A 26,188-nucleotide genomic window follows, 5' to 3' on the forward strand; every position below is an offset into this window, starting at 1 on the left:
GCCCCAGTTGCTCTATCCCCAGTAGGGGGCGTGCAGGAATGAGCCCATGGATGATTCATCATTTGTGTTTCTATCCCGCCCTTTCTCTGAAAGCAATAAAAACTATTTTTAAAAAATATATTTTATTGATTTTTTACAGAGAGGAAGAGAGAGGGATAGAGAGTTAGAAACATCGATGATAGAGAAACATTGATCAGCTGCCTCTTGCACACCCCTACTGGGGATGTGCCCGCAACCAAGGTACATGCCCTTGACGGGAATCGAACCTGGGACCTGTCAGTCCGCAGGCCAATGCTCTATCCACTGAGCCAAACCGGTTTCGGCTAAAAACTATTTTTAAAAATAGTGGGAGAGGGGCTGTGATTGGTGGTATTTTAAGGACCATGCACTTGAGCATCAGCAAGAAGCCTTTTCCTATCTTATTCAACAAAGCCAAACTTCTGTACCATAGTCTAGGTCTGCCATTTCTTGCCCAATCTAACAGCAGGTTCCTGTGACTGGTACCTTTAGAGACCACATTAGTGCATCGTTTTTAGGTAGCTTCAAACCCAAGCACTAGATTTAAAAAATATATATTTTTTCATTGATTTCAGAGAGAAAAGGAGAGGAAGACAGAGAGAAACATCAATGATGAGAGGAAATCATTGATTGGTTGCCTCCTGCACATTGGACTGAGCCCGCAACCCAGGCATATGCCCTTGTCCAGAATCAAACCTGGGACCCTTGAGTCCCCAGCCGACGCTCTATCCACTGAGCCAAACTGGTTAGGGCTCAAGCACCAGATTTCTGAGCCATGTTTATAAGGATAAGGGCAAGGGAAGGGAACTGACTCCCAACAAGAAGATGGCAGCAGTTAGAGAAAACAATGGCAAGGAGGCAGGACCAGGGAGATGGAGGTCCCCCGCCCCCCATGGAAAAGTAAAGCCCAGCAGATGACTAAATCCAGGAGGTCGAAAAATAAAAATGCTACATAGAGCTACTAAAATGGTTGTAAACTCATTAAGACAATGGGCTATATCCATTCTTGTTTCCCCAGCACAGCTCTGACACAAAGGTTTGCAAGAAATATTGAATGGGGGTGTCTGTATGGTTGGAATGACTCATTTAAAAGAAAGGTATACCCACCTCTGCCCCAAACCGGGCTGTTCTATCCTAAATCCTTGCAAATATTCTCAAAAGACTAGTTTCTAGAAGCTGGGAAACTTCCACCTTTTAAGAGTAGTCTAGTAGGCAACTCTGGGTAACAGACACTTCAGGCCTCACCGTGCACAAATGTTTTAATGGAGGTGGGTGGCAGGCTGTCCCATCGATTAATCAATCCAGGGGCCTGTCAGCATCAGGTGGAGAAGAAGCCACCGTCCGTCTTTCGGGAGTAGCCTCCATTGGTGGCTGCAGTGTGAGGGGACACTGGAGAAAAGAGGGGGTGGGCTGTGAATTTGAGATCCTTTGGATGGGAACCTGCAACCACCCATCCATTTATGGGTGCTAGAGAGAAGGTTCTTGTAACAGTTGGGGAACTGGCATATAGAAGACAGACGGGAGGTAGCTATAGGTCTTCCACTCCCAGGTTTCTGCTGGAAATTTCTGTCCTCTAGACCTAAGGGTGAGTTAGAGGCGCGGAAAAATGGAATTCATTCCATAGTCAGCATGCATGTCCCCTGATGTGTCTGATATGTGACAATCACTGCTGTTACAAGATCCTCAGTTATCCCCCATGTTCCCTCCTAGCCAATCACCTCAACTCCCTGATTCCTGGGTCCATTTAGATCTTGTACCACCATCTACCCTATTACTTACCTATGGAGCCCTGGATGCTGTGGATGGACTCCCTCTTAGGGCTGATCCACTGTCTGATGTTAGCTCGGGAAGTGATGGGCGGTGGTGGGGCAGGGGGCAAGTGTTCTCCAGGAGGTTGGATGTTGATGATCCTAGAGGATGGGTGTGGGTTAGAACAGGGGAGAATGAAGCCAAGCAGGAGAAAGGTGCGGAGGGAAAAAATTACATGCAACCTCCAAAATAAAGCAGCCAACGGCCCTTTTTACACTCTGGAATTAACCGAAGATTTTGTTTGTTTATACAGATAAAAACAGGAAGTTCTCTGTTCGTTTCAGACCATAAAAATACAGAAAAAACAAGTGTTGGTGAGGATGTGGAGAAAAGGGAACCCTGTACACTGTTGGTAGGAATGTAGGCTGATACAGCCACTGTGGAAAGTGGTATGGGAGTTACCTCAAAAAGTTAAAAAGAGAACTGTCTTATGACCCAGCAGTTCCACTTCTGGGAATTTGTCCGAAGAAATCCAAAACACTAATTCGAAAGAATGCACCCCTATATTCACTGCAGCATTATTTACAATAGCCAAGATTTGGAAGGAGCCCGTGTCCATCAGTAGATGAATGGATAAAACAGCTATGGTACATTCACACAATGGAATACTACTCGGCCATAAAAAGGAAGAAAATTTTATCTTTTTTGGACTGCATGGATGGACCTGGAGGACATTATGCTAAGTGAAATAAGACAGAAAAAGGTAAGTACCATATGATTTCACGCATATGTGGAATCTAATAAACACACTGCACTAAACCAAAATGGAGACAGAGGCGGAGAGCAGGCAGATAGCTCTGGTGGGAGTGGTGGTGGGGTTTTGAGAAAAGAAAGGGGACGGAGAAAAAAAACTTCTGGACACGAACAACAGTGCGGTGACTGGGAGTAAGGGGGAAGGCAGAAGAGGGCATATGGGGGTAAATGGTGATGGAAAAATAATAAAGGGAAAAACACAGACGTTACTTACAGGTACAGATGTAAACCATACAGAAACCTGTACCAATGAGCACCTGCTGGTAGTTATTTCCCAGGTGGCCTTTACCTTATTTAATGGGTGGCATTACCCTTGGGAAGGGGCGGCTCTGCCTCCACCACTTACCTGTGGGTGTCCTTGGAGGTCTCCTTGTGGATCAGGGCCTCATTTTTGTTCTTGAACGCCCCCGTGTGGTGGTTGTACAAGGCAGCTAAGCGGAAATCCAGATTATCCTTCGGAATCTAGAGGAAGTTAAGCCCCCCATGGTTAATGCACCACCTCTACCCCAGCTCTAGTCAAGTTCTGTTGGGCTCTACTCTTCCCCATAGGCAGAGCGAATCCCTTTTGGGCCTGGAGCTACCAATTCCTTACACACCAACTTGTACATGGTGACTCTTGTTAATAAGGAACTGTCTCTCATGGTTAGGTCTAAGGAGTAGAGAGCTCTCCCTGTAGACATGGAAATCACTATACTGTCCCCAATTTGGGCTCACTGGGCCTTACTTTGTTCATGGTTATATTCAATCTTTGTTTTAATCGGAAGAGTGAGAAGTCCAGTGAGAAAATGATTTGCTTCAGATAACTGACTAGAGCAGAACCCAGGCCTCTGACTTCCCAGAGACCAGATAAATTGGTATTTTGCTTCCAATTTGGTAGGATCTTGGGTTGAGGACAAAAGGAAAGATACTAAAGAAGTCAGGGACGGACTTCCTTTCAAAGAGGATACTGATGAGTTCTAATTGGACGTAGAGAAATAGTATTTCAATAGCAGGTACCTCAGAGTCAAAAAAATAAGTATTCCGCCTAATGGAGGTGATGGTGGGAATTGAGTTGAGCCGATTCCAGGGTTCCCGCTGCTGATCAAGGTGAGCTGGGTTCTTATAGTGCAGGATCTGCAAAAGGAAAACCGCCCAAGGAACTGGTTACCTGGATACAGGTCCTTGCTGCTATGGTAGCTTCAGTGACATCCACCCCTTCATCCTATTTTAATTGAATCTCAGAGCAACATCTGTCAAGAGAAGAGCAATATCGGGCAAAGCGCCCCAGGCTTTTGATCCTCCTAAGACTTCAATCTTAGAACTGACAGAAAAGGGCCAGGAATAGAGGGAAAGGGGTGGAGTAGGACAGAGGCAAAGGGTGGGGAACATATAGGAAAGATGGTGAGCTTAGGTTTAGACATCCTGAGTTTGAGGAAAAGGTTAGACATCCTAATGCAATTAACAGGTAGAAAATTGGAAGTGTGCAACTTTTTGGAGAGCTCAGGACTAGTAATTGAGATCTGGGGGTTATCTCCATGCAGCTGTGGTTGAAGCCTGCAAAAGCGAGTGTGGCCAAAAGGGGAAAAGTGGTTCATGAGTGTACAATAGTATAACTGGGGAAGGGAAGAGGCAATCAGATACAGGAGAACCAGGAGAGTGCAGTGTCTAAGCAGGTGAGAAAAAGATTTCACTAAACAGAGAAGGATCATTGTGACGGAAGGGTTGTCAAAGAAAAAGTTCATTGGAGTCCTGGCCAGTGTGGCTCAGTAGGTTGGAGTGTGGTCCTGTACATAAAAAAGATGGCAGGTTCAATTCCCAATCAGGGGACATATCTAGGCTTTGGGTTTGGTCCCCTGTCAGGGTGCGTGTAGGAGGCAACCAATTGATATCTCTCTCTCTCTCTCTCTCTCTCTCTCTCTCTCTCTCTCTCAGAATCCACTGGACAGTCAATCCTCTAAATAAAAACTCATAAGCATGAATGCATTTAACTGATCTTTTCATTACATGTAAAATGCCATATTGTTCATAATTGTGTCCCTAGTACCTAGCCAGCCACCTAACACATGATGTTCAAAAATGAAATATTGGTTGAATCAATGACTGAACTCCAGTGAGCACAACTACAACCTAGTAGAAATCTTCTCAACCTGTCCGATGTTGGAACCCTCTTCCCTATACATGGAAAAGCGCTGTGTGACTCAGCTCAATTAGACATTAATTGAACAGTATGTGCCAAGCACTCTGTGCTATCAACAAGAAAGATGAAAAATGAAACAATAAAACTACAAATATATACGATGGCAGCTCTCCTCCCATTCCTCGAAGGCTACATATGCCTCATCATCTCTATCAGAAGAAGAATGAGTTTGCCTTTCAAAGAGAAAGTCAAGCACGAATGCCATACTTTACTTCCTCCCGCTCCCGATCCCCTTTTCAGCCTGGCCTCTGCCTCAAGCACCCGCGGAAACCGCTCTTGCTGGTGACCAATGGTTTTTGAGGCTAGGTGGGGTAGATCCTTTCCAGACCTGATCTTATCTGACCGCTGCAGTTTCTGGCCCCATGATGCTGACTCTCTCAAATGTTCTCTCAACCCTCTGTGGGTCCGGCTCCTCCGAATTTCCTCCTGCCTTTAACTGTTGCTTCTCAGCTCTGTGCGGCATTCCCAGGGCGTTTGGTTCCTGCTTTCCTTACTCTCTCATTTGCTGGATGAGCTCATTACTTCCCATGGCTTCAACCACCATATGGACACTGTGATTTCCAGATGTACATCTTCAACCAGAACTCTCAACCACACTTAAATGTCCCTCAGGCACCACAAAAGCGACATCTACATCACTGATCTGAATCTCTCTCTCCCCAACCCTGCTTACCCTGGATGCCTCATTCAGTAAATGGTATCAATTAAGCCCTCAGGAACCTAGGAGTCACCACAGACTCATCCGCTCTCTTGGGCACATATCCAGTCAGCCACAGAGTCCCATCAGTCCTGCCCTTTGCAGCTCTCTTATCTGCAACTTATTGCCATCCCCTGCATCACTGCCTTAGGTCCATTATTCTTCCTCCTGGAGATTGCTGCCTCCGGAGGCTCCCGCCTCCTAGCTGATCCCTCTTGTCTCACTCCCACCCTATCCAATCCACTGCCACTCGTGCTTTCTGAAACACCCATCTGTTGTGTCGCTCTAGTGCTTAAAACCCTGGTGTGGTTCCCAGCACCTCCAGGATGAAATCCTAGCTCAGTGGCATGGTGTACACAGCACACCCAGCCCAGTGAGATCACTCTCCAGCTTCTGCTCTCTCCACTCCTCCACCTCCTTGGCCCCAAACAGGTCACACTTTCTCCCCTTTTCAGGTGTATGAGCACCTGCTGCTTCCTTTGTCGTGCTGGTGACCAATGTCTGGTTCCTGTTTCTTTCTTCCCAACTCGCATTTCACCTCCTCCCTCACCTGGCCCCGCTCACTCATAGTTTGATGTCAAAACTCGCCTGCTTCCCTTTTAGCTCCCAGTCTCCTGACACACTTCGTATAACGCACAACACACATGCTACTGTGCAAGCATAGTCTCTTTAGAGCAGGTGCTACACCTAATACATCTATATCTAGAGCTGCTAATCTGTATTTCCTCAGTGTTTAGTGGTACCTGGCATATAGTAAATAATAAATGAATAAACCAAAAGAAGCTCTTTGATTGTATTATTAAGCCACAATGACTATTTAATTCTCCTTAGTTTGCACCACTTCAAACATCCCAGCCACTTCTGTTAGAAAGAGGATCATTTAAATTCCCAAGCCGCTGCCACATACACACACACGCTCCAGTATCAGCCGGAGGACAGAGACGGTGTGAAGACACATGACCCGGTGGCTTTCAGAGGGCTTCCTCCCCCTCCGTATCGCACAGCCTTTTAGAGGACCGTCTTCCCACAGGGCAAAGGGTCGGCGACCCCGGGCCTGTTTCAGCCCCAGTACACCAATGTGCTTCGGCGAGAGCCCCTAGTTCCTCTGGTCTAGAGCTCTACCTGTCTTTGCTCAAAAGCACCCCTGAAACATTAGCCGACCCGAACATGGGGGCATGGAGGCAGGCAGGAAACCGACTTGTCCGGGCCCTCCGGTGCTCAGCAGAGTCCTTTAAGTGCCCGCTCATGGCAGAAAGAAGAGGGCCAGCGGCCCCAGGCCCCACGAGGCCTGCGCAAGAAACCACGGTACCTTGGAGGCCTTCGGCTTCCCGGGGCGGGAATCCTCGTTGTTCAGCACAGGATGCTGGAAAGGGTCTCGGGTGGGAGGCATGGTAAAAGGAGAAGCTCTTGGGAGGAATGGGGGGCCGGCGCAGCCGCACACAACCTTACACGCCGAGGCTCGCGGGTCCCAATTGTTTGGAAGGCCCACTTTCCGTTGCCAGGCAACTGCCCCACCATCTATGACAGGTGAATTCCTATCGAGAAAGGCGCCACCTGGCGGCCCAACGTGGGAGGCCCCTCGGGAGGAAGCTACTGGGAACAGAGAGGGGAAGAGCCGCTGACCATACCCCCAGGAGCCCTGGCTTTGCCCTCCTGAACCTTAGGTGGAAAAACAGAGGCCTCCCGGCATGCAGGACGAATGCAAAGGACTTCAGCTAGCAAAAGGAATCCTGAGAGATGACCCAGAAATCCCCTTCTCCCTCGCATCTAACAAAAGGAGTTTTCAAAGCAGTAAGAGAATGGGGATGTCGGGAGACGGAAGAGCACACGGGTCGTGCTTGGAAAACTGCCGCCTAAGCAAACACTCCTTGCTTCAACCCGGTTTAACTCTATGAGTCTCAAGGCTTCGCATCAAGCCGGCCGTGAAGGCCCAGACGGATGCGGAGGGAGGGATGTGGAGCGGCGGCCTCTGCAGTAGGTGACACCTTCTAAGCCACTCTTGTAGGCTGTAACTTCAAAAGAGAGACGACGTCTCCATCTTCTTTCTCGCGCTTTACACTCGGGACGTGCTCAGTATGTGTCCTCCGCCGCATCTGCAGAATCAGAGATGCTCACAGAGCACGGAAGGGCGGTGGGAAACGTGAATTTGGTGGCGATGGCTCGGAGATGCTTCCGCCGCGTTCTCTACTCGCCCCCTTGTCCCTGGCGCGCGCGCTTCCACGCGGCGCGCGCCGGCAGCGACGGCTGCCATGGCGACCGGCAGGTGAGCGGCAGAGCATCGCGTGGTCCCTACCCGACACGCGCGGCAGGAAAGAGAAGGCGGTTGACAAGGCGACGTGGGTAGGAGGAGACGAGGAAGGAGGGAGGAGGAAGGATGGGCGGCTTTGGCGTGGCGGCCCGGAGGTGACTGAAGTGAGCCCAGCCCCTCGCATCCTCCCCCTAGGAACCTCCCTCCCCCTTTTCCGCCTTCTGCCAGCGGGAGCAGCCGCCGCAGCACCTGAGTCGCGGCCGCCGCCAGCTCAGGACAACGCGATGGCTGATGCCGGGCGCAGCCTCCATCCCTCTGCCAGACGCAGGGGAAGAACGGGGCGGCGCACGCTCCGGCTCCTGCGGCTGCTGCTCTGGGTCGGGACTGCCTTCCAGGTGACCCAGGGAGCGGAACCGGAGCTTCACGCCTGCAAAGAGGTACCGTTCTCCCGGACCCGACCCCACTTTGGTCAGAAACATCTTGGATCCTGGTGGAGACGTTGGGGACCTAGGCACAGACAGTTTCAGAGGCCACGGAGTTTAGTTTTGGGGGATGAAGATTGAGGGGGAGGAAGGGAGAGGAGCAGACTGGCTCACGGAGAGGCCAGCCCCCTGGAGGGCTCCCAGTCTGGGCAGGGAGCTGGGGAGAAAGCTCCACCATCTGGGACCTGGGCTCTGGACTCTGGACTCCGGGGAGAAGACCCGAGTTGTTTTCCAGCTGGGGTGAAATGACCTTAAAAGTGGTTGAGAATAAAAGACGATGTATGTGCTGAGGGGCGAAATAGAAAGTGGGCAAGGGAAGTGGGGTGGGAAGAAGTTAGGAAGGCCACAGGCAAGGAGCGGATGGGAGTCCTTGTGCCTTCACCGTGGCCTCAGAAGGAGTGTGAAAAGCGGGAGACGTGCGGGCGGCACTGAAAGGTCTCGTCCCCTCTCCCCGCTCCTATCCAGCACCCAGTCACCTTGCTGGCTGCTGAAGGCAGAGCCTCTTTGTAGCTTTGCTTCCCCTGCCCTTGGCTGAGTGTACCTGACCGCACATGGCCCGCCGGTGGCCAGACTGAGTTGTGTGACATCTCCCTTTCCGCTAATCCCCACTATCCTTCCCTGATGCGCCTGACAGGTCATACGTCAAGGTGATTCCAAAATGTTGTCAACATATTTCAGACAATAGGTAGTGAATGCCTTTCAGCCAAAGGTGCTTTTGAATATTCTTTTTGGAGAGGTACAAAAAGATATTAAGGAGCAACCAAACTCAGTCGTTTCTATAGTATTGAAATAACAATATTTGGTTGTGCTCTGAGTAACGTGGGTTGTTTTTTTAACCATATGGCAGAGGCAGCAACAAATATTTACAAGAACTGCACTGGGGAAGGCAAAACTAAAGTCGTCCTTTAATTTCTGAGAAATGTGAAAGACTTCATAATATATCTATGCAAAAGTAATCCAAAATGTCATACTTGGCTAAGGTTTTGGGAAGCTGAAATGTTGTTGTTGTTGTTCCACTTATTTATGCGTTTATTGCTTGCATCTTGTATATGCCCTGAGCGGGGATCAAACCCGCTACCTTGGCGTATCAGGAAGAGAAGTTGAAATACTTTTTTTTTAAGTTATCAGTATTAATTGGTTAGCAACCACAACCCCACCCCATATGGAAATATAGTATTACGGTGTTCTAACCACAGACAGTCTACAACACAACGGATCGTGAAGAAGTAGGGAGGGAGAGAGGAGAGCATTTTTGTGTGAGTACAGATGTTTGACTTCATTCATGAATACGACACAAGTCCGTGGGATTTTTGAAAATGTTTATCAATCCCAACGACTACCAGCCCTGGGCCGTCCCATATACAATCCCATTTCCACCCAGCCACTTTCTCTCCTGTTTAAGATAGAGCGGGACAGGGTGATTTTGTCAGTGACCGTGGCTTACCGGCCTTGGTGGCTTACGGTCTTGAACCAACTAAGTTAAACAGTTCCAACAAGCCCACTTGCCTGAGAATCCAACATGGGAGTCTCCTGAGTGGAAGGTAAGAATCTGACAGTTCAACTGCCACTGCTTGTTGAGATCCTTGTCAACTGTGCAAATTGCAGACATTTAAGAGATTTAACATTTTGTATCATTTCGGTTTGGAGGCAGGGACGAATACTGATGCTTGAGAACTCTAACTGGGTTACACATTTGGCCTTCAGTCCTTTTGAATGACTGACATTTGTCTAAGCGAAAGATCTTGCCACCGAGAGTGAGCTTAGGGCAAAGCTGTGGGACTCAACATTTCAGCGCTCCAGTCCCTGCCTGTGACTCCCCACCCAGCTTTTGGGTCTGTAGAATGGGTATTTCAGTAACACCCACCTCAAAAAGGATTGCTTTGAGGATTGGAAGGAAAATACAAATAAAGCACGAGTTGGAGTTACCTAACCCCCTTTCCCAGTCAGCTTCTTTACCATTCGGTCCCCACCCCAGGCCGGAGTGAAAGTGGCTCAGGGCTCACGCTCATTTGTCACGGGAGTCAGCAGGTCCTGTTTGCACTCCTTGAGCAAACAATGGCGGCAGAACACCCTCAACTCCACAACAATACGGAAGCGGATAAACTCATTATCCTAACGTCTTCGGTTGGCAATGTGAACTGACCCAACTAGTTTCAGGGCTTCCAACCCTAAATGGTGAAAAACCAATTCAGGGCAGACCAGCCCTTCTCTGTGCTGTATCTGCGTATGAATTTTGTGAGTCGGTGTTGGGACTCTGTATCAGGCCAAGGCTGACCCTGATGATAACAGTGCTGCCCCAGCCTTGTTTCTGAAACCTGAGGCATCGCTCTGGATCTCGTCAGGGAACAGAGAGGTTTGGCTTGCGGCCTACACGCTTTTCTTACCTGCAATGGGGGAGTTCTAGATTTCTAACCCTGAGCTGGGGCTTGGCATTCCTTTCAGTTTTCCAATCATCGGGGTCACCAGTGAAACTAAACGTCCTGAATGGAGTTTGTCTTCACGAATCATTTCTTTAGTCCTGTGCTAGCCCAGGCTAAGTGCTGATTGAGAGCCCAAGGGCCGACCATTTCCTATAGCGTGATGAACCCAAATCAAATGTGAGAGAAGCAGAACACGGCTTTTAACGGATCTGCCTGGTCCTGAGGCTCCAGTGCTAACTGCCCCCAAACGGCCTTCCCAGTCTACACGGAAAAGCCCGGAGGGCTGAGGAATATGGCAGACGTGGATTGGAATAAAATTGGTTGAATGAGTGATCCCCCTTAGTAAGGATGCTAGTGGAGCAAGTTAATTAACTTCTGACAGCCTCAGATCACCAATCTGTAAAATGGGGATGGTAATACCCATCTCAGAGGCTGTTGTGAGGATTAAGTTAGATAGCATATGTTAAGTGCCTTGTACATAGTCTTGACATGTCATAGGTGCATAAGAAATAATGGTAGGCAGAAAAGATAAATATACAAACAATGACATGTAAGTGACGAGATAAGGTTAACTGATGGCAAACAATGCAGGAGTGGCACGATAGAGGTTGATAGGAAAAGAAGACTTATCTAAGCAGCTGGTACTTGACCTGGAATAATCAGTGGAATTTCAAAGGGTAGAGATGGAGGAAAGGTGCTTTCTAGATAGAGGGAGGAGCCTGAGGAAAGGTCCACAGGTAGGAAATACACTGAGTGGCCAGATTATTATGATCTCTGAATGCATAATAATCTGGCCACTCAGTGTATATCCTATATAGTAAAAGGCTAATATGCAAATTGTCCCCTCGACCAGGAGTTCGACCAGCAGGCAGGCCGGCCAACCGCCCATGTCCCCTCCCCCTGGCCAGACACCACCCATGCACGAATTCATGCACCGGGCCAGGTTATTATGCGTTCAAAGATCATAATAACCTGGCCACTCAGTGTATACAACAGCCTGAGAACTGCAAGAAGACCAGGTGGCTGGAATGTGGAGTGGGTGTGGGGTCCACCAGAAATCAAGGTTGGAAGGTCAGAATGAAGTGGAGAGTCCTGCTGAGAGTGGGTTAGCATGAGCATGAAGTAAACACGCTGAGGCAGGCCGGAGGCTGAGAGCAGACTGCTTGGGAACCATCCTGCATGCCCCACACTGGGGATCGACCCTGCAACTCAGGCGTGAACCCTGACTGGGAATCAAAACATGACCGGGTTCATGAGTTGATGCTCAACCACTGAGCAACACTGGCCGGGCTTCAGTTACCTTTTAGAGTTTCCCTTTAGATGAATCCTAAGATGAGGGGCTTAATGCTACCTAGACACTGGAGGAACTAACTTCTGAGAAAGGGACATTACCAGGGGCTGTCTAGCCCTATGGAATTTAGGTAATTTCTGCCAATATAGATCTTGTTCCTACTCTGATTGTCCAATAGCAGAGGTCTTCCTTGCCTGTGTACTGCTTACTTTAAAGAAGATGGTTAGCTACAGAATCTTACATTCTTAATTAAGTAGATGTGGCTTCTCTGCCCCAAATAACCTCTCAATGAAAAGGTAGTCTGCATCAGCTAGCGTTTGCTGAGTAACAAACCACCCCAAGACTTGGTGGCTCAAAACAACTATTTTTAGCCCACAATTCTGTAGGTCAAAGGGTGGTTCTTCGGGTCTGGGGTAGCTTGGCTGATCTGTGCTGGGCTGCCTTATGTGACTGTGGTCAGCTAGTGGGTCGACTACAAATGAGATAATCCAGGATGGCCTCGCTCACATGTCTGATAGTTGGTTGGGGTCCCCGGGTTCTCTTCCAGGTGGCTCCTCATTCTCCAGCAGCTTAGACTCATTTACACGTGGTTTCAGGGTTCCAAGTGCAGTTAGACAGCAAGCCCCGATGCGCAAGCTCTTTTCAAAACTCTGCCTTGTGTCATGTTTGCTAATGTCCTATTGGTCAAAGTAAGTCACATGGTCATGCCATGAAATAGACTCCATCTCTTGATGGGAGGGCTGCAGTCACATTCAAAGGGGCACACAGATAGGGATGGGAAGACTTTGTTGCCATTTTTACAGTACACCCCTGTGAAAAGCAGAGTTGATACAAATAACCACGCAAACTGACTTACAGTTATAAACCTGGCTAAGTGCTGTGACAGAAAAGTGAAAGATACGATGAGAGATGATTACAATGAGAACTAATCTACAGCGTATCACAGAACTAGTTTCAGCATATTGCTGGAAAGAGGACAGCTGAGAATTTTGAATCACTATCTGCTGGTATAGATCACTGCTTCAGGAATACAGCAAGAAAATGGAGCCCAGTATAGAAATATCATGCTCAAGGCAAAGCATACGAAGTGTTGATTTTGGAATGGGACTGACCTACAGATTGCCGCGTTTCCTTTCGACCTACTGAATACTATTTTTAAATAGTTTTTTTATTTTTATAACAATGATAGATTCTCATTTTAAAAACAAGAAATATATATTTTAAAAAACCCCCACAAAACTTACTAAAATTTCATAACTGGTTAAAATCACTGTAAATATTTTGCTACATCTTCCTATACTTATAGACTTTCTGTTACTATATCTGTATAGATATAACTACATAATTTTCTATAAATGGGATCATATTACAGGTGTTTCATAATTTTTTTCATTCTGTAACATGCAGAGGACACCTCTACCTGTTAATAAATACAGGTCTCCTCCATCATTTTCAAGGCTGCACAGTTTTGTATCATGTATGTAATTTATTTAACCAACCAATTCAGATAGCTTCTAAGTTTCATTAGTATACACATACTGAAATGAATGCCCTTGCACATATCCTTATAAACACTTGCTCAATTGTCATTCTGTTAACTCCTTAAGTTATGTTCCTAGAAAGGGGAATTTCTTGATCAAATATAAAGTATATTATCCAATTTCTTCTTTGCACCAATTGCACCAATTTTACTTCCCCTTAACTTTGGTTCTCTACCCCTCCCCCCATACCCTTAATTTTGTGTGCTTTCACCTTTTCTTACGGTATCAGTCCTTTCAAACCTTAAGTCAATAAGTAATGCTCGTGCGTGCGCACACCCACACATACAATTCTTGCTTGGTCCATAGCTGAAGAATTCCACCTGTTTCAAGAAGGACCCCAACTAAAGCTCCCAAGAGACCTCAGAGCATTTCTGGAAGCTATTCCTACAGCAAACAACATTAAACAATCCCTATACATTATTCTTTTTTTAAATCTGTATTTTCATTGATTTCAGAGAGAAAGGGAGAGGGAGAGAGAAACATCAATGATGAGAGAGAACCACACGCTCCACACTGGGATTGAGCCCGCAACCCGAGCATGTGCCCCGACCAGGAATTGAACCATGACCTCCTGGCCCATAGTTTGACGCTCAACCACTGAGCCACACCAGCTGGGCCCTGTACATCATTCTTGTTCTAAATCCTTCTCAGCTGCTTCCCCTCCTCCTAGGCAGGATGAAAACTCTCCACTCTTCGCCCATGCTATGCCCACAAAATCAAAGTATAGCACACAAGTTATGAGGAGTTCCTTTAAATTAATTATTCAGATGGGGATTGGAGGAGTTGAATTTTAAGCCAGGAGATTATAAATATGAACTAGAGGCAAAAGAAAAACAAAACAAAACAAAAAACAAAAAAACCTAGGAGGCATTAAATAAGTAGCTTCTTTTTAAAACTTCTTAAAGCATGTTATTTCTCACTGTCGCTTTCTACCTGGTGCCGTGTTTATGTATACATCTGCAGCATTCTTATTCTATGGCGTGTCTCCCTTAGGCTAGTACCTTGCGTTCCATGTGACTAGCATGCCTGGGAACTGGCAGTGTGCAACCTCTACAGCTTACAGTGGTCCCTGCATATGCTAGGGCTGCCTTGATCGGATTTGTATCCCCTCACCACATACCCAGGGAATGCTTTTAGCTGAATTACTTTGACGTAAAGTGGGCAACATCTCAAAGTGTTATGGTGAGGGTGGGCATAGAGTCGGAATAAAGAGAGACCCACGTGGAGAAATAAGAAGGGGCCAGGGAGTAAAGGGCTTCCTTGTAAACTTTGCAGGGAGTCCGGTGCTGGCTCTGGGGGCACCAGTGGGGCAGTGGTACATTCTGCTTGCAGCTCAGCTGGGTCACTCTGGCTGCAGCCTGGAGAGAGGCTTGGAGGAGAGGTGGTAGCAAAGGCAGGGAGTCTGTCCGCCAGGTTCATGGTCTCCATCACGAGCAGCTAGCACATCAAAACACTAGCTGTCACCCTGACCGGTTTGGCTCAGTGGATAGAGCATCTGCCTGTGGACTGAAAGGTCCCAGGTTCGATTCCAGTCAGGGGCATGTACCTTGGTTGCGAGCACATCCCCAGTAGGGGGTGTGCAGGAGGCAGCTGATCAGTTTCTCTCTCATCGATGTTTCTGGCTCTCTATCCCTCTCTCTTTCTCTCTGTAAAAAATCAATAAAATATATATTTTAAAAAACAAAACAAACAAAAAACACGCTAGCTGTCCTTGGAGAGTTTTGCACTGGCCAGGACCTAGTTGATCTGTTTCTTTCATGTATGATTAAAAAGCTCAGGTGGAAAACTTTAATGGAACATTTTGATCTCATTAAAACAAAACAAGAAAAGTACATTTCTGAAATATGATATCATAAAGCTCTGCCTCGTAGACAGATGTGTGTGCCATCTCTCACCTATCAGAAAGGGACTGGAATTTATAAAGGGACATTTTGTTGCCTAGTGACAAAGCCATTTCGATCCTCGGGATATTTATAAGCCGTACTGAAAAGCCCTCTGCCCCTGACGGTCTGGCCAGCTCCTGGGTGTCACAAATGTCAGCGGCCAGCCTGTTTTGGAGAGATTAGCTTTGGGGGAGTTGCTAGGGGAGAGAAAGTGGGAAAAGGACAGATGTTGTTTCATATGTATGAGAAGACGCAACAGAGAAGAGGGTGAGTCAGGCGGGCAGTAAACAACAGGGGAACTGGGGAGGGTCTCGCTGCTGCTGTCACCATGGCTGTCAGGCCAGAGAGTCACCAGGCTCCCTCATCCCAGCCCTGTTGCCAGAGAGGAGAGAAGGCCCTTAGCAGTAGCTGGGTCCTAGTAGCAGCTGGATGCTATTTTTTAAAACCAGTTTACAAAGAGCTTTCCTGAACATGATCTCCTGTCCCAAGAGGTTGATATTAGTCAGTTGTTGTTGTTATTGTTGTCTTTTTTTGGGGGTGGGGGGTTATCTATTTAATCTTCTTAGCAGAGTGTTAGCATCCCTATTTTTTGGGCAAGGGAACTGAGGATGGGGAGATTTAATAACTGGTCCATGATCGTGCAGTTTTGGGGTGGCAGGACAAGAGGAGAGCCCAGATCTTTGCTCTAATCCAGAGCGCCTCGCACTGCTCCAGAGCTGCTCTAGACTTGTGCCCCACCGCGCAGTCACTCAACAACTCCTTACTGACATCTGCTAGGTGTCAGGCAGTGTTCCGGGCTCCTGGGCTACCGCAGTGAACAAAAACAAAGCTCCCTGTTGTCTTGGAGCTTACCTCTGATCAGAAATCAGTAAAACACATAATGAGTAACTGCGTGATAAAGTGTGTCGTAGGTGGTAAGCGCTATGGAAAAAAGTCATTCAGGATGTCGGGGTCACTGGGACAGAGGGGAGCAGATTACAGTTGTAAACAGGGAGGTCGTGCAGTAGGGATCATATCAGGAAGGGTTGCGGGGGCTGAAGGGGAAGACGCTGGAGGGGGGGCACGGGTGCTCACATGTGCTCACAAATGGTGGCTGTGATCATCCCACCTCCTCATTAGCCTGTCAGTGTCTTCCAGGAGCCCCAGGCCAAGGCTGCGCCCCAAAGGGACAGGCAGCTCAAGTTACCGACAGGCTGGCCCAGAGCATGGTGACACGGATGGCCTCAGCTGGGTGTTGAGACCCAGAATCTGCTTTGTGTAACGTGTCCACGGCCAAACCAGTGGGGCAGGCCCTGTTGGGGTGACCAAGCACTGTCCCTGCTGTTTTTGATCAGAATGGGAGCTGGAAACCCAGAGTAGATTAGCAAATGTTGGGAAAAAAGGGTGATGTAAGGCCAGGCTCCCCCACACTCCTTCAGACTGGGAGCCCTGGGGCTCCTGGCACCGTGTTGCTAGGCAACCCCCAGACTGAGGACCATCAGCAGGGGCGCGCCTGCTTGAGGTCTGTTTGCTTTGGTTGCTGCTGGGTCTGGTGCCTGCTCTGGGGAGAGGGAGTGTTGCTTGTGGGTAAAGCAAATGATTCGGTGAGGTGAAGGCCAAAGTCATCCTTAACCCTGAGTCTGCCTCAGCATCTACAATTCCACCTTAGAGCAATTTGTTCTTAAGACTGTGGTGTTAAACTTCGTGTGTGTGAAACTTTTGGTTTAAACAAAAAAACAATGTTGCTCCATTAAAAGAGGAGGGGGGGGAATCCTCACCTTCCTCACCCCCCCATCAAAGGAATTAACTTTCTAAACTTCTGGCCTCAGGAGCACAATTTGATAAAATGCACATACCTAAAATTCTTTTTCCCCACATACCTAAATTCTGCATGGGGTTGTCTGCAGGAAGTGGTCCGAGGCCTGTAGATTAGGAACCCTGTTTTGTGAGACTGGTTTATGAGATAAATACTGAAGTCTTGAGGCTTAGAAGAGAGAGTTTTGAAAGAGGAGGAAACAGAAAAAGATCTAGAGGAGAACCAGAATCTTGGGGGCAGAGCCCGGGACTCTGTGTTTTTCACCTGCTCTCCAGGCAGTGGTGATGATCCAACAGATGCAGGTTTAGGCACCAGAGCTCTGGAGCTGCGATGGCTAGGCCGAAGGGCTCAGGAGACCCTGCTACTCAGTAGGCAGTCCTAAAGAGGGTGGGAAGGAGGGTGGGAGAGAGGGGGAAGGCCTACTGTGAGCCCCGGTCTGGCCAGCTGGAGAACAATAGAAAAGGTCCTGTGCCTCCCACCCTACCCTTCACAGGGGACAAAGCAAGGCCATGATGCCCTGAGCCTCAACCAAAACCAAACCCCGCCAGGCACGCCAGAAGCAAACAAACAAACAAACAAACAAAAAAAACAAAGAACAGGAGTCCGGGAAACCATCCAGCTAGGGCTGGGCCTAAGAGAAAGTCTCACGTTCAAATTCTGACACTTCTCCGTGGTTTCCCATGTTCTGTGTTAAGTCACCTAGCTCAGTCCTCCCTCCCAGCAAAGGGCCAGCCTCTCCTTGACAGACAGGCCTGTCGAATGGGACCTGCTCTGGTCTGAGTCAGGTGCTTTCCAAGCAGAGGGTTTACACCTGAGTCAGCAAACACCTACTGACCCCACGGTTCCAAGCTTGGGGCGCTTGCCTCGCCTACCCTGCCCCCATCTTGACCTTCTCCCCAAAGGATCTGATTTTCAGGGACAGTGAGGAAATGGGGACTAGCCAGCGGCGGGGGGGGGGGGGGGGGGGGGCGGGGAGGATGGGCGGGGGGGGGGGAAGAGGAGTGAGCGGGGAGAGCAGGACACAGCCTCCTCCAGACCCCAAGGCCGCTAGTCAGAATCCGGGTTTACTTAAGAACCTGTTTCTTGAAGCAGCCCTGTCCCAGCCAAGACAAACCCAAGCCGTGCCGATCCCCTGCTTCCTGGGGTGCGTGTGACTGTCTGCAGCGGCTCTGTGGTTCTGAGACTCAGGACGTGGACACCTGCTTGACTGTCTACTCTGCTGGCGGTGGAGGTGGCAGAGCCCCGAGCAGTGATTCCCAGCCCTGTCAGACCTTTACTCAAGTGTCCCATTTATCCAGCTTGTACCGCTAAGATATGTGGGTTTCATCCTATACAAATTTCACCTTAAGAAAACACAAAACCTATAAAAATAACTTCAACTGGGGAGGAGTGGGTGGAGGTGAATGAGCAAGAATGGCAGAAATTGGTAAGTACTGATGCTGGGTGACGGGTACATGGGGGCATTATATTCTGTTTGCTAAAAATTATATTTGGGAAAAAAAAGAAATATATATTTGAAATTTGCCATTATAATAAAAATTTTAGAGAGACTTAGAAATGTTTGTTTTCTCTAGAAGTCTCCCTTCTTGACCAAGAATATTAAAGAAATTCATATTCTTTACCTAGTAATTCCACTTCCAGGAATCTTCCCAAGGGAAATAACTAGTGATACTAGCTATTGGAGTGCTATTTTAAAATAATGAAAAACTGGACAAAAGTCAATGTCCAACAATAGAGAATGGTTAAAGAAACTATGGTGCCACCATTAAAGACATAGGAAAGTGCTTGTGACCTAAAATGTAAAAACAAAAAACGTCAGAATACATAACTACATACCATGTGATGTACACACGTGCATGGAAAAGAATCTGGAAAGAAATACACTAAACGTTACAGTAGTGATCTGTGCTCGGTGGATTCGTGGCATGTTTTCTTTTTCATTCTAGCCTGTATTTTCATCTTTTCTAGAATGAACTTGTATTGCTTTGAAAATCATTTTAAAATCTGGGTGTGCCATTTTGAAGGGAGAAAGGTGGAAGGAAGAACAGATTTCCATGCAAGTATCAGCCGTGAAATAAGATACTGGGACTGGAAGAAATCTTAGAAGTTAGAAATTGCCTAAGTCCAATTTTCCCATTTTACAGATGAGAAGATTGAGGCTCAGAGGAGTCAAATGACCAGTCAAATGATCCCTTTGAAGGTCACCTCCCTGAGAACCTTCCACTGCCCTATCCTTCCCCCACTTCCCACCCACCTCAGGTCCCTACTCATGGCTGTGTCCTCAGCCCCTCATCCCATCCCCCACCTGCCCAGGGAGAGCATCTGACTAGCCTCCTGTGGGCCTGTGCCCGCGCCTTGGCAGAGGAGCACTGCCTACCTCATTCGACAATTCCACCAGGACCGAATCATGTGGGTTTGAAAATTCTTCTTCCTCTGGGGCCAAAAGATTACTGTTCCCTATAGATAGCTGAATATTTGGTAAGGCAGGTTCCAACTTTCTCATGCTCCCGGAGAAAGCATGTGGCTGGATGATTTAGGGGAGGGCAGACTAACTAAGGTGCCTGCCCCTCATCACCCTCCCCTTCCTTTTTCCTGATGAACAGGCAGCAGCCACTGCCTACTGTGCCCCATTTAAAATTGTGGTCTGGGCCTTTTCATATCATTGTGCCGGGGGAGGGAGCAAGGACTTGTGTGCTTGACATACGCACTGAATATATCTGTGTGTCTCCTTTGTGAATCTGTGCATTATGCAGACTGTACCCTTACAAAGACAGGTCACTGGGTAAACTGAGGCGCTGTTGGGGAACGGACTTGCTCACAGAACATAACTGAGGACTGCTGCCAGCTATGTCTCTGATCGAACTGTCTGAGCTTATGTCTTGCATGGTGAGAGTGCAAAGTGTTCAGTCGGAAATGGCTGCAGCAGAGCCAGCCACCTTGGATGGGGTAAATATCCCCAGGTGACAGGAAGTAAATCGGCACATGCTGGAACCACCACTTTCCCAGCAAACCTCCCCCGAGTGGGTGTCATGAAAGACCATGAAAAGAAATGGTCTTGGCCCGTGTGTCTCCAAAAGACCAGATGCAGTGAGAGTGGGCTGAGAGATCTGCTCGCACGGATTCGGTATTTCAGCACCAATGCTCAGGCCTCAGAGAGAGCCTGGCTGCTGGCAGACAGCCAACACTGTCTTGTTTAATTTTTAGATTTGGCTGTTCAGTTTGGCCCAGCGTGAGTCTGTAGGTGGAGGATTCCTGGTGGGAAGGCCTGGGTTCTGGCTCTGTGACCTTCCAGCTGTGTGACCTTGGACAAGACATCTCATCCTGGTGGGAGTGTTTCCTCATCTGTACAAGGAAGGGAGCAACCCTGCTCTGCTTGTCTGGTTGAAGGCAGACTGAAGAGCAAATGAGCAGGGGTTCTCGGGAACTGTGAAAGCGCTATGCTAATGACCGGCATGATTATGTTCACCGGCTGAATCCTCTCTGCCTGCTCCGCTCAGTTCCGCATTGCATTTACATACCCTGGGTTTTACCCCTCACTCTTGCAGCAAAACCCTTTGGAACGCATCATTTTTAGACCTGGAACTGATACATGTGGAATTGCCTGTCCCATTTATCTGAGAGTCCTCTGAGATAAGGAAAAGACTGGAATTAGGAGGAAAAATAGACCCCGAGAGATATTAGCCAAAGGCACAAAGAATTGCCATCCTGGTGTTCTTCCTTCCCTAGATGACAGCGACGTCTAAATGCAAAGCCAAAGATTCTCATCAAAAGTTAGCCTCACAGTCCCCAAACTGTCCCCTTGTCCTCTGCATCTGTTCCCTCGGGATGAAAGGGCTGAGTTTGTGTGTGGCGGCCCTGAGCCCCACTGGGCATGCTATCTGGTACCTATAAGTGGTGGGTGTACAATATATATTTGGTAAATATTTACAATAGAGGAAAATAAGAGAGGAGCTCTACAATTGTTCTCTTATCACCTTAAGTGTCTTAAACTACAGAAACACGGTTATCTTATTTCCACAAGTCTGGGGCGCCGCTGCTTCTCAGACACACCGTTTGTTATGTACCACAAAGAATTAAAACATGGCACGATGCTTCCTCGTCGTGTCAGTTATAAGCCACACATCTTGATCTCACCGAGGTTAAAATGGGAAAGAAACGGGCATCTTGGAATAGAGGAAATGCAGTATGGCCTCCTCTTCCAGAGGAAAAGCTTTCCCCTCGGGGTCCTGACGCATGCTGAGATTAGCTGTCTCGTTTGCAGGCTCAGCTCCTTGCATTTACACATGTTATGCAATCATGCTTTCATCAGGGTTGAGAGGCGACATTACATCTATTTTTCTTATGGACACAATAATACGAAGTAGTTCCGTGCTTTAATATAGTTTTAGTGCAGATTGTAAAATACTTGTCAGAGCCAAAGTCAAGTGAATTCTGCGCTCTATTATTTATGACAAGAATTAAAAGAATAAACATTCATTCTGTCTTCTCTCTCCCAAGTAATGGTTTTTGTTGTCCTACTTAGTGGTTGATTTGGCTGTTTTGCTGCTGTTATTTAGCTTATTCTTAGTTCAAGTAAAGCAACTGAACTGTGAGTTTCCCACTGCACGGAGAAATCAGGCACGAGCAGACCCACAGGATGAGAGCACACCACCTGCATGGGCTAAATATGACATTTTTAAAATGGGAGGTGGGAATGCATCGTCTTTCTGGGCAGAAGGGAGCCTGAGGAATGCAGGGTAAAAGAAATACAGCTTCTGTGACAATCCTTTGAAAATTTTTAATGGATAGTCCTTGCTCATAAATTCTGCAGTTTGGGATAAGAAAAACTCCACCTGTTTCTAGTCTGTTCAGTACTATCAGGACATTACTTACACATAACAGCAAAGAGAGTCACCCCCAAAAAAGAAAAAGAAAGGATTTCTAAAAGCTAGACCATGATTGGGTGAAGAGGAGTGGTCTAAATAATGACAGCTCCCATGATGCCTTGCTCCCCACCAGGGTCTCAGGTTGTTACTGTGTTGATGAGGGTCAGTAGCCCTGGTGCTGGCGAGGAAGAGGGCAAGAAGCTGGTACGGTGTGATCAACACTAACGCGCGTTTTGCCCACTGTTCTCTCCCCTGCAGTCTGAGTACCACTATGAGTACACCGCATGTGACAGCACGAGTTCCAGGTGGAGGGTAGCTGTGCCGCACACCCCAGGCCTCTGCACCAGCCTCCCGGACCCCGTCAAGGGCACCGAGTGCTGTAAGCAGCCATTCCACTCCAGGGCCACCTGACACTCAGCTTTAGCCTCTGCCCCAAGCCTCCTGCCATGCAAGCTAGGCCCTCCCTGACAGTGCAGCTGCCTTAAGGAATCAGATCTTTTTCCCACTTCGTCCCCATCCTCAACCCTTTTGAGATTATCTCACAGATGCAAACTGGGTATCTGAATTTGCTTTTTAAAAAAATTTAAATCCCATTAGGGTATAAAGTGTAAGTAATTCCAGCTGTGTGCCACGCAGATGCTTTTTTCAGTGTGCATACGTTTCCCTTTTTGCTTGTGCATGCCTCCAATCTACACTCACCAGCCACAATTGGTCATTAGAAAGACTGCAATTTGCTTTCGTCCTTGAAAAGGAAGCCAGAGAAGATGAATTTAAAACACACTGGGCATCACTTCAGGAAACAAGAACCTTCCCGACGGGAGCTGACTGTGCAATCAGCCAGGCGATGGCTTGCCTGCAGCTCCTGCCCCCACCTCTGTGACTCCTAGTCAGAGCTTTTCTACAGTTGGCAGCTCCTTCCCCTGCACTGTTCTTTTTAGATATGCAAAGGGAGTTACAATACAAATCAGGGACTAGAATTAAGGAACACTTGAAAATTTGGAAAGGAAATTGAGGGCATTTAAATTCTAAAATAAGCTTAGCATAGTGCCTGGTTCAGTAAGTGGGCAAATAAATACTTGTTAAATTAGTGAATGAATATTGCTAGGACCCGAGCAGAATGGAGGTGTGAATAATGGAAACAAACGCGCCATCTTCTGTTAATGGGCCAATGTTATCGAGCTCCTCCTATGTAGCCATTCATTTGTCAGCAAAACCTTTATGGAGAGCGCCTGTGTCTGTCACTGAGCCATCGGCCCTGGAGGAGCTCAGGGCTGGTGGCAGGCTCCCATCCATATGATGTGGTAATACGACAGAATGGGAGCTATGGATACTTATTAGGGACCGGAACCACTTGAGCAAAAGTTTGGAGGTAGAAGAACACGTGATCTGGGATGAAGACAACACAGGCAAGGTGAGGATGGGCTGGGCTGGAGAAAGGTCTGCAGTGGGAGATAAGCAGGAAGGGTTGGCTGAGAGCTTAATTCTGTAACCAAAGAGGGGCACCTGATTATTTTTTCATTAGCTCAATGTTTTAGAATGACACTGGTGACCACAAAATGAGCAGAAACAAGAAACGGGGCACTAGTTAGGAGGACACTGCAGAAGGTGAGCTAACAGGTCATGAGAATCCCAATCAGCACGGTCAGTGGAACTGGAAAGGAGAGACTCAAGGGGAAATTCAAGGCTGGAGGGCCAGGTGCCCTTCAGAGGGGTTGGCGTGAGAGACCATGGTATCTCCTTCCCTGGAGAGGTCTCGGAATGGCCACGGCTACTCCCTTAGGAAACAAGATTGACCGGGATAAGCCCAAATCCCTCAGCAAGGCAGAGCTTCCACTGCCCCAAGTCTGTTTCTTTTTTAAATAACAGCTTTATTGAGATATAATTTGCATGTCATAAAATTCACCTCTAAGTGTAAAGTTCACTTAGTTTTTAGAATATTCAGAGTTGCATAACCATCACCACGATTTAATCTCAGAACACTATCATCACCCCAAAAAGAGACATCAAATCCACCAGCAATCTCTCCCCCAAGTCCCTGGCCCCACAAATTCACCATGTGTCTCTGTGGATTTGCCTGTCTGGACCTTCCATGTTAATGGACTTGTACAAGACGTGCATGGCTCTAATGCTTAGTGGGCCCAATGCCTAGACCTCCACCCTCTGCTCCTCCCTTTAGGATGCCCAGAACCTGCCCACTTCTCCTGGGGCAGCAGCGGCCTCACTACCCCACCCTTGTCCTTGCTTTGTGTTCCAGCCTTTTCTTGCAAAGCTGGGGAGTTTCTGGACATGAAGGACCAGTCCTGTAAGCCCTGCACTGAGGGCCGCTATTCCCTGGGCACGGGCATCCGGTTCGATGAGTGGGACGAGCTGCCTCATGGCTTTGCCAGCCACTCATCCAACGTGGAGATCAACGACAGCACCAACGAGTCCACCGAGAACTGCACTTTGTGAGTCACCTCCCACCCCTGGGCTCCCTCCTCCCGGTGCTGGGAAGGGGCTCAGGGAGCACTCCTCTTCTGCTCTGCAGGCGGGCAGGGAGGGTGGAGAGGAGGGAGCCCAGGGTGAGGGCTGAAGCAGGTGCCCACAGCACTGTTAGGTGGGACGTCCGTCCACCTTAGCCCATTCACTGACAGAAGCTTCCTAGTGATGGACAAGTATTTGTGGCAGGAGAAAAACATGGGGAAATAGAGAGAGGTAGGTGAGATGGCCACAGGTTTAATGGCCCAGTCCATTTAAAACAAAATCCAATTGCATTTCCACCATGGAATTCCGGGTCAGCCAATACACATCCTCACCTTGATGGCAACACAACGTGTGAAGCACTGGGCATCTTCCTAGCTTCGGTGCTAACTTCTAAAACTGGACTGCCAACCCCGAGGTTTGGGGGGGATAGAGCAGGACCAGAGCTTCGGTCTGTGGTGGCTTTCAAATCCTTTGAGACTCCAGTGAGTGAAAATTTCCCAGCTCAAAGGGAGATATTTTTAGTCATTGAAAAGCTCAGCTCAGGGAGCTTGTAGAACTGGTGAGCTTTCCTTGTCAAAATCTTTGAATACATAATGCCAGGGGTAGGAAGGAATGACGTGCCTTCTGTTGTTCAGCACTATTCCGGATGCTTCAATCCTCACGAGAACCCTGTGGAATAGGTATGACTGTTCCCATTTCACAGGTGAGCGACTGGAGACTCAGCGAGTGAGGTTCAGTGACTGGTCCTTTGTTACCCAGCTTGCAGCTGGTGAGTCTGGGACTCGCACCCAGGCCCAAGCTTTCTACTGCCCCAAGCTGCCCCCTTCAAACGGTTCAGTGGGTGCGAGGCAACGCTGGATCCTAGGGAAGAAAGTGGGGGGATGCATGGATGTAAAAGACAATCGTCCACTGCTCTTTGTTAAATATTGGCAAAGAATATGGGAGGAAAGTACAGCCATGAAAGTGTCTCTCATGCCCAAGCAATCAAAAGGACAAAAAGGAGTTAAGACCTGTATTACACTTGGATTTCTAAAACGAGAGCAATGTCTTCCATTCTTATACTTTCACCTCCTAGAAGTACCCTTGTCAGAGCCAGGCAGCAGGCATTTCAGAGTCCAGTTTTAGAGTTCAAACTATGGGCCAAAATCATTAGCACGACAACATTGCCTCCGAGAGAAAGTTGGAAGGAGAGGGAATGTAGGTTAAGACAACCAACCCCATCTGTGTCCTAACAGAGAACGCGACTGAGCCGACCCAGGTGCAGGCCTGGCTCACTCAATCAATTCCTACTCGAGCGAGAAAGGGTTTCCCTCTGTCTGGGGACTGCCCTGAAGTCCAGAAATCATTACCTCTCAGCGGGGCAGGGTGTGGGCTGGCTAATAAAACAACCTGTGTTTCCACGACGCAGATGCTGAAGGGCCTGGATCTCAAAGCGTCCAGGACATCCCTGGGCGGGGAAGGAGGCTTCTTCTCTCGAAATGGAGAGCAGATGGCCATCCAGAGAGGCTTTGTGATTTCCCCACCGCCCCACAGAAAGGCAATAGTTGAGCTGGTGTTTACCTGAATCCATGTCCACTGCCTCCAAACTAACCCCAGTCAGCACCACCTCCTGCCGGTTCTGCCTCTAACACCTCCCAGCTAGTACCTCCTTCCACTCCCAGCCTTCTCCAGGCCACTGTCTATTCAGCAGCCAGATTGATCTTCTTAAAACACAAATATAACCACAGGACTTTCCTGCTGAAAATTC

At 48.2% G+C, this 26,188-nt stretch overlaps 2 protein-coding genes across 6 annotated transcripts in view; one reads left to right on the forward strand and one right to left on the reverse strand.

Moving 5' to 3' along the window:
• Positions 1–265: 265 nt before the first annotated feature.
• Positions 266–7,704, reverse strand: CFAP276 (cilia and flagella associated protein 276; the record flags this gene model as incomplete). The annotated part of the gene is made up of 5 exons (XM_079762024.1): positions 266–1,407; positions 1,798–1,928; positions 2,927–3,042; positions 3,577–3,719; positions 7,569–7,704. 5 exons carry the CDS (start codon positions 7,702–7,704, stop codon positions 1,337–1,339), a joined length of 597 nt encoding a protein of 198 aa, XP_079618150.1. The 3' UTR covers positions 266–1,336.
• A 281-nt stretch (positions 7,705–7,985) lies between these two features.
• ELAPOR1 (endosome-lysosome associated apoptosis and autophagy regulator 1) overlaps positions 7,986–26,188 on the forward strand; it is a gene marked incomplete at both ends in the record, with an annotated part of 40,982 nt that continues 22,779 nt past the window's right edge. For all 5 annotated transcript variants that reach the window (XM_079761636.1, XM_079761637.1, XM_079761638.1 and 2 more), the window contains 3 exons: positions 7,986–8,138; positions 22,237–22,357; positions 24,233–24,425. In XM_079761636.1, the coding sequence (XP_079617762.1) occupies positions 7,986–8,138; positions 22,237–22,357; positions 24,233–24,425 (467 nt within the window). The remainder of the gene's footprint in view (positions 8,139–22,236; positions 22,358–24,232; positions 24,426–26,188) is intronic.

The sequence above is a fragment of the Cnephaeus nilssonii genome (assembly GCF_951640355.1).
Source record: "Cnephaeus nilssonii genome assembly, chromosome: 21".
Lineage (NCBI taxonomy): Eukaryota > Metazoa > Chordata > Mammalia > Chiroptera > Vespertilionidae > Cnephaeus > Cnephaeus nilssonii.